General features: G+C 41.6%; 1 protein-coding gene across 1 annotated transcript in view; it reads left to right on the forward strand.

Moving 5' to 3' along the window:
* Positions 1-12,647, forward strand: part of LOC311233617 (ATP-binding cassette sub-family G member 4-like) — a gene marked incomplete at both ends in the record, with an annotated part of 46,265 nt that overhangs the window by 18,498 nt on the left and 15,120 nt on the right. The window contains 4 exons of the mRNA XM_084320583.1: positions 1,807-1,952; positions 3,670-3,793; positions 4,951-5,065; positions 7,133-7,272. Coding sequence (XP_084176709.1) covers positions 1,807-1,952; positions 3,670-3,793; positions 4,951-5,065; positions 7,133-7,272 — 525 coding nt within the window. The remainder of the gene's footprint in view (positions 1-1,806; positions 1,953-3,669; positions 3,794-4,950; positions 5,066-7,132; positions 7,273-12,647) is intronic.

The raw sequence follows: 12,647 nt of genomic DNA on the forward strand, positions 1-12,647 counted from the left end.
AATGTTGTCGAAATGGGCCACCGTGTCTACCTAATAAACAGAACACAAACAGCTCGCAACATAGTGCAACGACCACGGAAACGACTAGAAAGGCTGGCATTCTAAAGGTAAATTAACCAAACAGCGCGGCACTCAAAGTGTTAAACAATAAATTCATTAATCAATCATTTCTTTGTTTTATGCACCTTTCTAAAAGCTCTGTGGATATCATTATTATTTTCAAATGGTTACTCTACATAAAAACGTTATCTATATTGTAGCACCTTTAACCATAAAGAAAACGACATGGGGATGTTTAAAATGCGACGTACCTCCCCGGTCCATATTTATCGGTGTTTGTGTCTCAGGTGATGATGACCGGAGGATGGACCCTCTCTGCGCCACCCCATGCTTCAAATAGATCTGCCATCAGCTTTATTTTTCAATCTTTCAAAATGTTCAGTTGCTATTGCATGCACTTATCTGTGTTTCATTACACATATGTGTGCATGCTTACCAACTGTCTCGCCTGTTTTATTGCAACACTACTATCACCGACATCTTTTCCTATTGCTAGGTTTTAGTGAGTTGTTCCTTACCTTCGCGTGGGGTATGTCATCAGTCACATCACCCCCGTCCTACGCCAACTACACTGGCTTCCCATTAAACACTGCATTGATTACAAGATCCTCCTCCATACATGCAAGGCCATCCACAACCTCGCCCCTCCATACCTGTCCGACCTCCTCCACATCAACATTCCCACTCGGTCCCTCAGGTCTGCCTCCTCCATCAACCTGACCGTCCCCCCAGCCCGTCTGTCCACCATGGGGTCAAGAGCCTTCAGCTGCTCTGCCCCCCGCCTCTGGAACTCCCTCCCCCCTGACATCAGGAACATTGACTCCATCATCCAATTTAAAACCCACCTCAAAACCCACCTGTTTAGGCAGGCGTATCTGATTTTTATTTTTAAAATTGATTGTATTTTATTGTATTATTTATTGTATTAATTGATTGTATTTATATTTTAAAATTGATTGTGATTGTTAATGAACTGTTTTTAATTGTTGTACAGCGACCTTGAGTGTCCTGAAAGGCGCCTTATAAATAAAATGCATTATTCTTATTATTCTTATTATTCTTATTCTTATTCTTATTCTTCTTATTATTATTCTTATTCTTCTTCTTCTTCTTCTTCTTCTTCTTCTTCTTCTTCTTCTTCTTCTTCTTCTTATTATTATTATTATTATTATTATTATTATTATTATTATTATTATTATTATTATTATTATTATTATTATTATTATTATTATTATTATTATTATTAATATTATTATTATTATTATTATTATTATTATTATTATTATTATTATTATTATTATTATTATTATTATTATTATTATTATTATTATTATTATTATTATTATTATTATTATTATTATTATTATTATTATTATTATTATTATTATTATTATTATTATTATTATTATTATTATTATTATTATTATTATTATTATTATTATTATTATTATTATTATTATTATTATTATTATTATTATTATTATTATTATTATTATTATTATTATTATTATTATTATTATTATTATTATTATTATTATTATTATTATTATTATTATGTCTGATAGTGTTGCATTCATTTATTTAAAATGTTTTGGACTTCATGGTGTTTTTGTTTTGTTCTTGATTTATTGTGATGTTTCTTCTTGACTTGTTTAAAGAAGACGTGTCTGGCCCACACATTAACGTGTGTTGTTGGGCCTTACAAATACATTTGATTTGATTTGAAATCAATTTGATTTGATTAAGGTGGATGAGATCCTGACCGCTCTGGGTCTTCAGGAGTGTGCCCAGACCAGGACCATCTCCCTGTCAGGAGGGCAGTGTAAGAGACTGGCCATCGCCCAGGAGCTGGTCAACAACCCCCCTGTCATGTTCTTCGATGAGCCCACCAGGTACACAGGGCTTTCTCTTCTCCCCCACGAATACACAAGAACAAATAAGCTGTTTGACAGCGCCAGAAAATATCAAAATAAAAACAAACAAATATAATCATACGTTTCCTCACGTGTTTATACACATAAACAACATGAACATATATTTACATACATACACGATACATATCGATAGAACGCCTATTGGAACGTGAGTTTCTGATATGATTTTATTAATATATCTGCATTATTTTATCCCACTTTATGCTTTGCTCTTGCTGCTTGTTTTACACTGATGTTATGTCTTATTTCTTACTGATGTGAAGTACTTTGAACTGCAATCCCCTGTATGAAAGGTGCTATACAAATAAAGGTATTATTATTATTATATCGGTATACAGTACATACTATACATAGTACAGTGTATTCCTGAGTCTACATACTGTAATATACTTATTGTATCATTATTATTCTATGTTAATTGTATGTCTATTTTATTTTATGATCATTGAACTGTAAATGAGAGTTATTTTATTGCGCTGCTTTTATTCTGTCTATTTTATACACATTTTATGTCACTTTATGCATTGCTTTTGTTTTGGCAATTCTCTGCTAATTTTATGCCTGTATATTTATGCCAATGTCTATTTTATATCTACATCACTGCTGTGAAGCACTTTGGGCTACAATGTATGAAAGGTGCTATACAAATAACGTTTATTATTATTATTATTATTATTATTATTATTATTATTATTATTATTATTATTATTATTGTTATTATTATCAACTCAATTCAATTCAAACTTTAATACAGACTGATGGTCCAGATTAAAATTTAAAAAAAACATACACAACTTATATAATATTACACACAACAGGCAAAAATAACATCACTTAAAATAAACATCATTATTATTATTATTATTATTATTATTATTATTATTATTATTATTATTATTATTATTATTATTATTATTATTATTATTATTATTATTATTATTATTATTATTATTATTATTATTATTATTATTATTATTATTATTATTATTATTATTATTATTATTATTATTATTATTATTATTATTATTATTATTATTATTATTATTATTATTATTATTATTATTATTATTATTATTATTATTATTATTATTATTATTATTATTATTATTATTATTATTATTATTATTATTATTATTATTATTATTATTATTATTATTATTATTATTATTATTATATACAGCAGATACATAGGTTACATACTGTATACTTATATGTCTTCTATATATGTATACATTCTGTATCGGCTCTGTGTATATGCTGTCTCTGCACCTGAAGACTTTGGTTGTAAAGTGAGACGTCCACCTGTTTGAAGATATGATTCCTAGAAAACGGTTGTAGGTATGAAAGTACAAGTCACTGAATATGGTTGATTCAGTTGTTATAGTTGCCTTAACTTTACTTGTACTTACATTTTAGAGGGTGAAGCGCTTTGAAACATTGAGCAATGAACACTGCTGCCTGTGTGTCTGTCTACATCTGTCTGTGTGTCTGTGTGTCTGTGTGTCTGTGTGTCTGTGTGTCTGTGTGTCTGTGTGTCTGTCTGTCTGTCTGTCTGTCTGTCTGTCTGTCTGTCTGTCTGTCTGTCTGTCTGTCTGTCTGTCTGTCTGTCTGTCTGTCTGTCTGTCTGTCTGTCTGTCTGTCTGTCTGTCTGTCTGTCTGTCTGTCCCCATGTCAGTGGTCTGGACAGTGCGTCCTGCTTCCAGGTGGTGTCTCTCATGAAGTCTCTGGCTCAGGGAGGAAGGACAATCATCTGCACCATCCACCAGCCCAGTGCCAAGCTCTTCGAGATGTTTGACAAGGTACCACATGGAGTAATACATGTAGGGGCGACAGTGGCTCGGGAGGTAGAGCGGGCGTCTGGTAATCCGTAGGCTCCCGGTTCGATTCCCGCTCCTCCCGGGCAGCGTGTGGAAGTGTCCTTGAGCAAGACACTTAACCCCTAACTGCTCCCGATGAACAGGTTGGCACCTTGCATGGTTGCCTCCGCCATCGGTGTGAATGTGTGAGTGAATGGGTAAATTGTAAAGCGCTTTGGATAAAAGCTGCTATGTAGGGGCGCCCAAGTGGCGAACCATGTAACGCGCTGCGTCGCGAAGCGGCCCACCCGGGTTCGATTCCCAGACCTGGCGTCCTTTGCCGAATGCTTCCCCCCGCTCTGTCTCTCATTCTTCCTCTCTCTCTCTCTCTCTCTACCAGACTGCCCGGTAGTAAAAACAATACAAATCTACAAAAACATAAAAAAAATATATTAAAAAACTGCTATATAAATGCAGTAATTATTGCATCTGGAAAGGATCCTTTGATACTGTTGAGGTGTAATAAGACATCTAAAATGTTGCCAAAGATCGGCAGCTTCCTATTGATCCTATCGATCCTTTAAGTCTGTTTGAGCTCATGCCGTCTGGCAGACGGTACCGCACGCAGTCTCAGGTCCACATCCAAGAGAACTGTTTCCACCGGGCAAACAGACTACTGACACACAAGCACACCTAACTCTCTCCTGCCGGGCAGCGTGTCGAAGTGTCCTTGAGCAAGACACTTAACCCCTAACTGCTCCCGATGATTGAGATGAGACTGCTTGCATGGTCGCCTCCGCCATCGGTGTGTGAATGTGTGAGTGAATGGGTCAAATGTGAGGAACAAATTGTAAAACGCTTTGGATAAAAGTGCTATATAAATGCAGTCCATTTACGTATTACACTCACACACTGCTGCTAACATATACCTTGTATTGTATAGTTTGTATAGATAGAATATACGTTGTGTATTGTGTTTAGTTTATAGTTTTAGTTTATGGTGTATAGTTTATTCTGGGCAGTTGTAGACAGTGAAAGCAGTAGGTAGGTAGCTAGTTTATTCTGGGCAGTTGTAGACAGTGAAAGCAGTAGGTAGGTACAGTATACATTTAGTTATCTTGTCTTTTCTTCTTATCTCATCTCCTCCTGATCTCCTGCAGCTCTACATCCTCAGTCAGGGCCAGTGTATATACAAGGGTACAGTCCCTTACCTCATACCCTACCTGAAGAACCTGGGCCTTCACTGTCCCACCTATCACAACCCTGCTGACTTCAGTAAGTGTTTGGTCACTAAGTGGCGCTGCATTGTTTGTACCTGATGTAGCGACAGGTTTGATTAGATTTAACTTGAGCCAGTCACTCACTTCACTTCCTGTCCACCTGCCGTCCGGCACAATGTTAACTGGTCTAGTTCTCTAGTAACGATGTGGCTGTGAATCTATTGGTTTTGAATGAATAATATTATAGAGCCGTATGACCAGGCATCATATGGTCATAGGCCTCTAACTTCATGTTTTTAATAATAAATGGGTGTGAATCCCAAAAGCGCCAACGTCTGATTACTTGCTAAGCTGTCCTGGTGTGGTTATTTCATGCTGACAAGTTGACACAGCCAGACATGTTGCGTGCAAGAATGTATTTGTATGTGTGTGTCCTTTCTGCGGTACAGTAGCAAAGATTCTAATGATGGCCGGTGAAAGCTATAGAGTTCTAGATTTTTTTATTTTTTTTTATTATCCACTTTTTCTCCCATTTTCTATATTTTCTCCCATCCCAATTTCGTATCATCCAATTCAACCCTCCCCTGTCACGAACGCTGTTTCTTGCCTCCCACAAGCCGGCTGCAATGTGGACTAAGTCATACATAGCACAAGTCCCCTCCGGTACTTGAGGTAACAGCAGTCGCATCTTTTCACCTGCGCAGCTCGATCTCTCAGTGGCGAGGAGTAACGCGTGGGAGGCTCACGCTGCCCCCGACACTTCCTGATTCTACTGCGCAGGCGCACCAACCGACCTGTAGGAGTCGCTGTCCACAACGCCCGATCCCCACCCATCAGTTTCCCACCCCCTAATACGGCCAATGTGTATTAGTACGGACGACCAGCTAAACTGAAATGTGGAGCGCTGGGCTCGAACTGACGAGCCCAGCGTCTCCAGCATTTCGTGGCGAGTGCCTTGCCCACTACACCACGTAGCTGCCCTAGAGTTCTAGAATTCTAAGGTTGCGTTCGCACTGCATGCCTTAGTGCTCAATTCAGAGTTATTGCTCAGATCAGATTTTTTTTGTTTGGCTGTTCACCTATCTTTTTTTTTTATTCTTTTCTTTTTTTGTGGCCAATATTAGATTCCAGTGTGAACTGGTCACACTTCTGAACTGACGCGCAGCGCAAATTAATGACAATAAAGGAGATGGATGTACAAACCTGAGACAAATGTAAATCTAAAAGTGGCATGAAGGTCACATGATTGTTGAGACTGAGGTCACATTGCAAAGAAATTTAACTTGCATCTGATTTAGGACCACATTATGAAAGTGGCCCAAATCAGAATTGAAAAGATCAGATTCCATGTGATTTGTGCCGTTCACACTGTTGAGATCTAAGTCACATACAGTATAGTAGAGAAAATAAATGAGATTTGGGCCACTTTCATATGCAGTGTGAACATAGCCTAAGATACCATTCCGAGGAAGCCAAAAGAACAAGACAGAGAGTCTAACAGCCAGCAGTCAATATATCAAATGGCCTCCACTCACTCAGTGCCAAGGAATTCTAAACCATTAATCCTCCACAGTGCCAGCAAGTCAACTGTAAGGATACTGACAAATGTGATATTTCACTGTATACTCTGGCAAATTACCTACAAATGAGTCAGACTCACAGGATATAGACGGTGGGTATAAGCTGCCATTGGCCGACTGTTTCAGTCTGAATTCTCCTCCCCTTCCGCTGTCTGTGACACTATTTTGCAAAGGGCGCCGTCGCTTAGCGCCGCCCTGGAGGATTGTGATTGGTTTAGTATTTAGCCTTTATTTAACCAGGTCCGTCCCATTGAGACACAATGATCTCTTTTCCAAGGGAAGCCTGGTCAAGACAGCAGCTTAAAACATCGAAGTTCGACAGTTAAAACAGACAATGCAAAATGAGACAATAAAACAATACACCTTTCCTTTCCTTTCCTTTCCTTTCCTTTCCTTTCCTTTCCTTTCCTTTCCTTTCCTTTCCTTTCCTTTCCTTTCCTTTCCTTTCCTTTCCTTTCCTTTCCTTTCCTTTCCTTTCCTTTCCTTTCCTTTCCTTTCCTTTCCTTTCCTTTCCTAACGTGTCCTCTCCGTGTCATCACCAGTCATCGAGGTGGCGTCAGGGGAGTACGGGGACCTGAACCCGGTGCTGTTCGAGGCCGTCCAGGGCGGTCTGTGCTCAGAAGGGGGCAAGAAGAACTCCAGTGACAAAAGCGACTCCTCCTGTCACTCCCAGTGTCACAGCGTGAGTAACCTCGTTCCCAGTTTTATCTCCGTGAGATAAAGCCTGGTAAAGAACTACTGCTGAAAGTGTCTGTGGGGTAGAATTTCCGGTGTATGTACTTCCCTGGAAGCTGCCTCCGAACGGACCAAACTTTTCCCGAATCCTGTCGGCAAACAAGCTGACGTCCCGGTCATGTAGTAAATTCTGTACCGATCATATGCAGTTTGAGTTTTAACTGTAGATTCTGTATAACCGAAATGCCATTGGATATAACGTTAGTAGCTATTAGCCCTTTATCCAGCCTTCCAGGAAATATACTAGACCAAATCCTGTATAACGCTTATATTCACGGCGCTATGTAAGGGATAATGTATAGCTACGAGGTCATTGTCGCAAAATAATTGACCGACACGTAGTTTAAAATACCGAGCCGCCTCGGCGAGGTGTTTAAAACGTCAGTGAAGGTCAATTATTTTGCGATGATGACCGAGTAAAGCTATACATTATCCCGCTTATTACATGGCTAACTTACTAACAATATACCTAATTAATTTGACAAATCGCAGTTCTGTGGCTCTGTCAGCCCAAATAAAGTGATTATTATTATCGCGGGCAGCCTCTGTTCTGGCTCCGCTGTAATCGTCACACACACTCCGCTGTCAGTGCAGCCGCGGCAGGTGTGTCTGATTTGCTGCACTGATGTGGGCTTGATTGCGAACAGCTGCGCACAGCGGTCATTATTGTCCCACAGCGGTCATTATTGTGTAATAATGACCGCTGTCGGGGGGCTATTGACCAATCACAAGCAAGCATTTCGACGAATGTGAAAACGCCATGTAATAAAAAATGTGAACGTATAGATGAAAATATTATTTCTTTAAGCCATTTTGAAGGGACGGTTTATGGACTCAATTGACAATGAGAATGGACAGATAGCAATACTATAAAGTATAGATTTAGCTCTACAAAACAGCCCCACGGACTGTGCAAGTATGTTTACATATGCTGGCCGTCTACAGTGATTTTAGACGCATCCATGATTGATTGATTGAAAACTTTATTAACAGATTGCAGAATGGGTACAGTACAGTACAGCTCAATACATACAATTGTTAAGGGGATGCAGACCAGAGAAAGACTTTCGTCTTGTTTACATCAGGGTCCCCATTTTCAATTCATCGTAACATATGTGACATACATGACATACCGATAGACAGTACTGCTACATCTATACATTTATGACATACCAGATTTGCAATTACAGTACTGTTTGTGATACAAAAAGAGTCCAGAAAGAAAAGAGTATATACATTAGACGTAGAAACTGTACATTGGATTGGGTAGGTGGGGGTGAGGGGGGGGGCTGTACATTGGAGGTGGATGGGTGGGTGGGGGGGGGGGTTGGGTAGGAGTGGGGGGGGGGTTGGGTAGGAGGGGTGGGTGGGGGACACTGTACACCTGTACAAACAAACACTGTACATTGGATTATTGACAAGACCATACTTGGTAATTTACTGTACATTGGAGGGGGTTGTGTTCGGACATTTACAGGGCCAGTTTCGAGTTGCAGTCTCCCTTAGGTGTTTTTTGAGAGTGTTTTTGAAAGTGGGTAGTGATTCACATTCCTTTACAGCTTTGGGTAGGGCGTTCCACATTGATGTGGCATAATTGCGAAACGTGTTTAGTCCCTTGTTTGAGCCGAATCTGGGTTTAACATGATTTGTGGAGCTCCCTCTGGTGTTGTGATCGTGGTATTCATTGACCTTTGGGAAGTATTTTGTCATGTACATGGGTACCTTGGTCGTGTAGTGTATCTTGTAGACCAGGCCCATTGCAAGTTGCTGTACTCTGTCATCTACTCTAAGCCATCCTAGGTTGTCAAAGTGGGCAGGGGTGAGGTGGGTTCTAGGAGTAAGGTCAAGCAGTAGTCTGACCAGTTTGTTTTGAGATGTTTGTAATTTTGTTTTTAGCGCCTTTGAGGTGCTTTGGTACCATGAGGTGCAAGCATAGTCGTAGTACCCTTGAATGAGTGCTCCTGCTAGAGTCTTCAGGGTATTCTTGTTTACCAGTGAGGAGATCCGGTACAAGAATCGAGTTCGTTGGTTGACTTTTTTTATTACATTGGATGCCATTTTGTCACAGGAAAGATTTGCTTCTAGGATGGAACCCAGGTAGGTAATATCTTCTTTCCTTGTGACAATATTGTCACCCACTGTAACTGAGAAGCCGTCGGTCTTGCTGAGTTTGTTATTTGAACCGAAGAGAATGGACTCTGTTTTGCCCATGTGTAATGATAGTTTGTTATCAGCGAGCCATATGCAGATTTTGCCTAGTTCTGTATCGTTAGTGGCTTAGCTTGGCATCACACTGCACTATCTCGCGTACGTGCACGCATACTGAATAAACCACAAATGTACCTCTAATACCAGTATTAGTCTGACCACACCCCTCATCAGCTTACCTTCATAAGCAGGTGTGTGGTCACCTGCTCTCCTCCTTCTCGCTTTCACCACAAGGAAGAAGTGCCTCGGTAGATCCCCACACTTGACACCATGATGGAAGAAATTGGATTAGGAACAGCTTTGGGAAACAAGGATACGTTGACATCATATCTTTATTTTCTCTCTCACTATTTTTCGAGAAAATACGGCGATATTGTCTTCGTACTGGAGTGTCTAGAAGATGATGATCATTCTAAAAACCCTCCACCGGTTTTCGTATTGGGAGCACGCCGCTGCATGCTTCTCAACTGCAGTTCCTTGCTGTGTTTGTTGGGGTGAAACCTGTCAGGCCACAGCTGAACTGTCGGACATGCCGCTGTTGTGAGGAGCGGTGCGTTCCAGGTTGGGTGAGTAGTGTTTGCTGGCGGGCTCCACTTGTCTGTTAGTGCTATGGGGGCTACTTGACAAAGTTTATGGAAACCGGCCCCAGGCTAGGGTCCTTTGTTCAGCCACCTAGGCGACAGAAGGCCTTGGTCTGGAAACCATTATAGTTTTAACTAGTGGGCCGCGACCATTGACACTGGTGATCCCTGTGTGTTCTGGACGAGTGGATTCTCTCTGTCACCGTGTTAAGGCCCCATCTTTCATATCCAAATGAGAGTATTCCTTCACGAGGGGATATGTGCATGTAATGTGCGATAGCGGCAGATTCATGTTCAAAGTCAGCTACACAGGCCAGTTGGTACTGTGCTGATTTCCGTCGGATGTGGTAAAGTCACCGTTGTGAAGCGGTGTTGACATCTTGTTTTCTCTTTTCTCTTAAAAAGTGAGGAGAGGTTCAGAACGGCGGCCTGTCTGGGTGAGTGTTATGTCATTGTTTACATGTTCATAGCTTACGGTTAGCCAGTCAGCTGTTAACTGCTGCGTTAGCCTACTGGATCGCTGCATGGCCTGCTTAGGGCCTACCATTAGCCAGTCAGCTGTTAGCTGCGGGGCTAGCATGTCGTGGTCGCTAGGTAACGTTAGCTTGCTGCTATGGCCATGGCCTGGCGCGGGGTAGCTTAGCTTCTCGCGCGCCGCCTGAGCTCGCTTCTGATCGTTAGCTTGATGCTATTCTGTTGAACGTGCTTTGATTTTAACATGTTTTACACTCTTGACCACGACGTCATCCTTGACAGGGGATGTTTTCGTCGACCCTGCCCTGAGCCAGGACGGCAAGGATTGCATCAACAAAGGGACCGTTGCGACGGGTAGAGCGGCGACGCTGCCCGGATCGAACAACACAGGACAGCTGTGTTTCTACGGTGTCTTGAGACTGCACTTCGCTGATCTGCGTTCCGGGTAGGAACGGGGTTGACCAGACCTCATAACACGTCTTCTGGTTTTACTTTGCTAAATGTATTGTGAATAACGGTGTTTTTCCCAAAACGTGTGTTGCTACAATGCATTTAGGATACGTTGCGGGTTATGTGTGAGCTGTTTTTGTCACTGGCAGTTAGCTTCTCCGTGCAAACGGGATGTAATGATCTGGTTGTTGTGTGAGAAACACGGCCGTGTACTCACAACTAAGGTAACTAACCTATGAAGCTATGCTTGGTGACAAGTGAGTAAGAGAATGTTCTTTCTCAGACTGTAATGACAATGAACAGTGTGTTCACACATTAACAGGTTTTCCTGTTTTAACTGGCCGTATTGAGGGTAAAATAGGAGGATTGTGTTTCCCCCCCCGGTTCCCTGGGGACTTTATCACCTCCTATCAGACATGTTGTGCATTAATTGTGTCTTTTGTATGGTAGGGATACGATGTAACTCTTAGCTTGATTGCTGAGGTTGTGCTAAATCAGCTGGAGAAACTTATTTCCTAAAGGGAAATTGGTTTGGTTGCTGTCATGTGTGCTTAGCAAGGCCTGTGGTCGATACTAATCAAGAATGATGTATTCTCTCATTGTGAAAAAAACGGCGTTCCTCTGTTGAGTGTTTTTGCCATTTTTTGTAGGTGATGATGGGTTGTGTGTGTCATGTGACCTACAACTGGGTTGTACTGGCCACAGAAGCACATGTGTATGTTGGACCGGGGTTCTTAGAGCCCTCTCTATTCTGTGTTTTTCCTTAGTAAAAATCAGATAGCAGGTTAGCTCATGCGCTGTGTGGAGCTGTGAAACGCTTCATGGAGCTGACTATGACTGTGTCATATTCTCTTTTTGTCGTTACGTCGTATCATGGGTGTGGGGTCGTAAAGGGGTGAACTGGTAACCTTTCCTCTCCCCATTGTTGTTCTGTCGGTCAGGGGTACACCCCCTGTCCTTCAAGGTTCCCGTCACGTGGCGGTTCGGCACGTTACGGGGGGGGGGGGGGGGGGGGGAGGGAGTTCCTGGTCCCACGGCCTGGTATATTGGGCGTGTGCACCGCAGGAATTCCCCCGCCATAGAGTACGTCACCGTGCGCGTCTCTGTTGGTAGGACTTCCGTGTGCTGTTCAGGTCCATGTGATGGATCTGTTTTCAGGGGGGGTGGTCAGGGCTCCTCCTCACCAAGCGCCTATTCAGGCCTTCTGTGAGTTCGGACTCCTTCTTCCATGTGAGGAAGCCTCCATCAGAGTACAGAGCCTTCCTCCTCAGATTGTCAAAGTGAGTGGACCCTCTAGAAGGGTCCTTTTCTATTGTATGTATATTCGATTCAATTCGTTTATTGAGTGTGTATGGGTTCAGTGCCTCTTCCCCGGAGGCCCTAAAACCAGTTTTTTACATGGCTCAAGGTGCAATATATTCTTTTCAATCTGTACAGCTCGCGTGGGAAGTCTCTCTGGGGATCCCCGTCTCTTTCCTTTGGGAGGGTGGTGGGATGTAAAAATGTGAAAAAATTTTACCCCGGCTGTGTAGACTGGGATACATACTGTTGATGCTTCCTTCTTTCTATTCCAGAAGTGTTGGAGTTAGGGAGTGTCACACCCCTCTTG

Source organism: Notolepis coatsorum, assembly GCF_963971535.1.
Source record: "Notolepis coatsorum genome assembly, chromosome: 8".
Lineage (NCBI taxonomy): Eukaryota > Metazoa > Chordata > Actinopteri > Aulopiformes > Paralepididae > Notolepis > Notolepis coatsorum.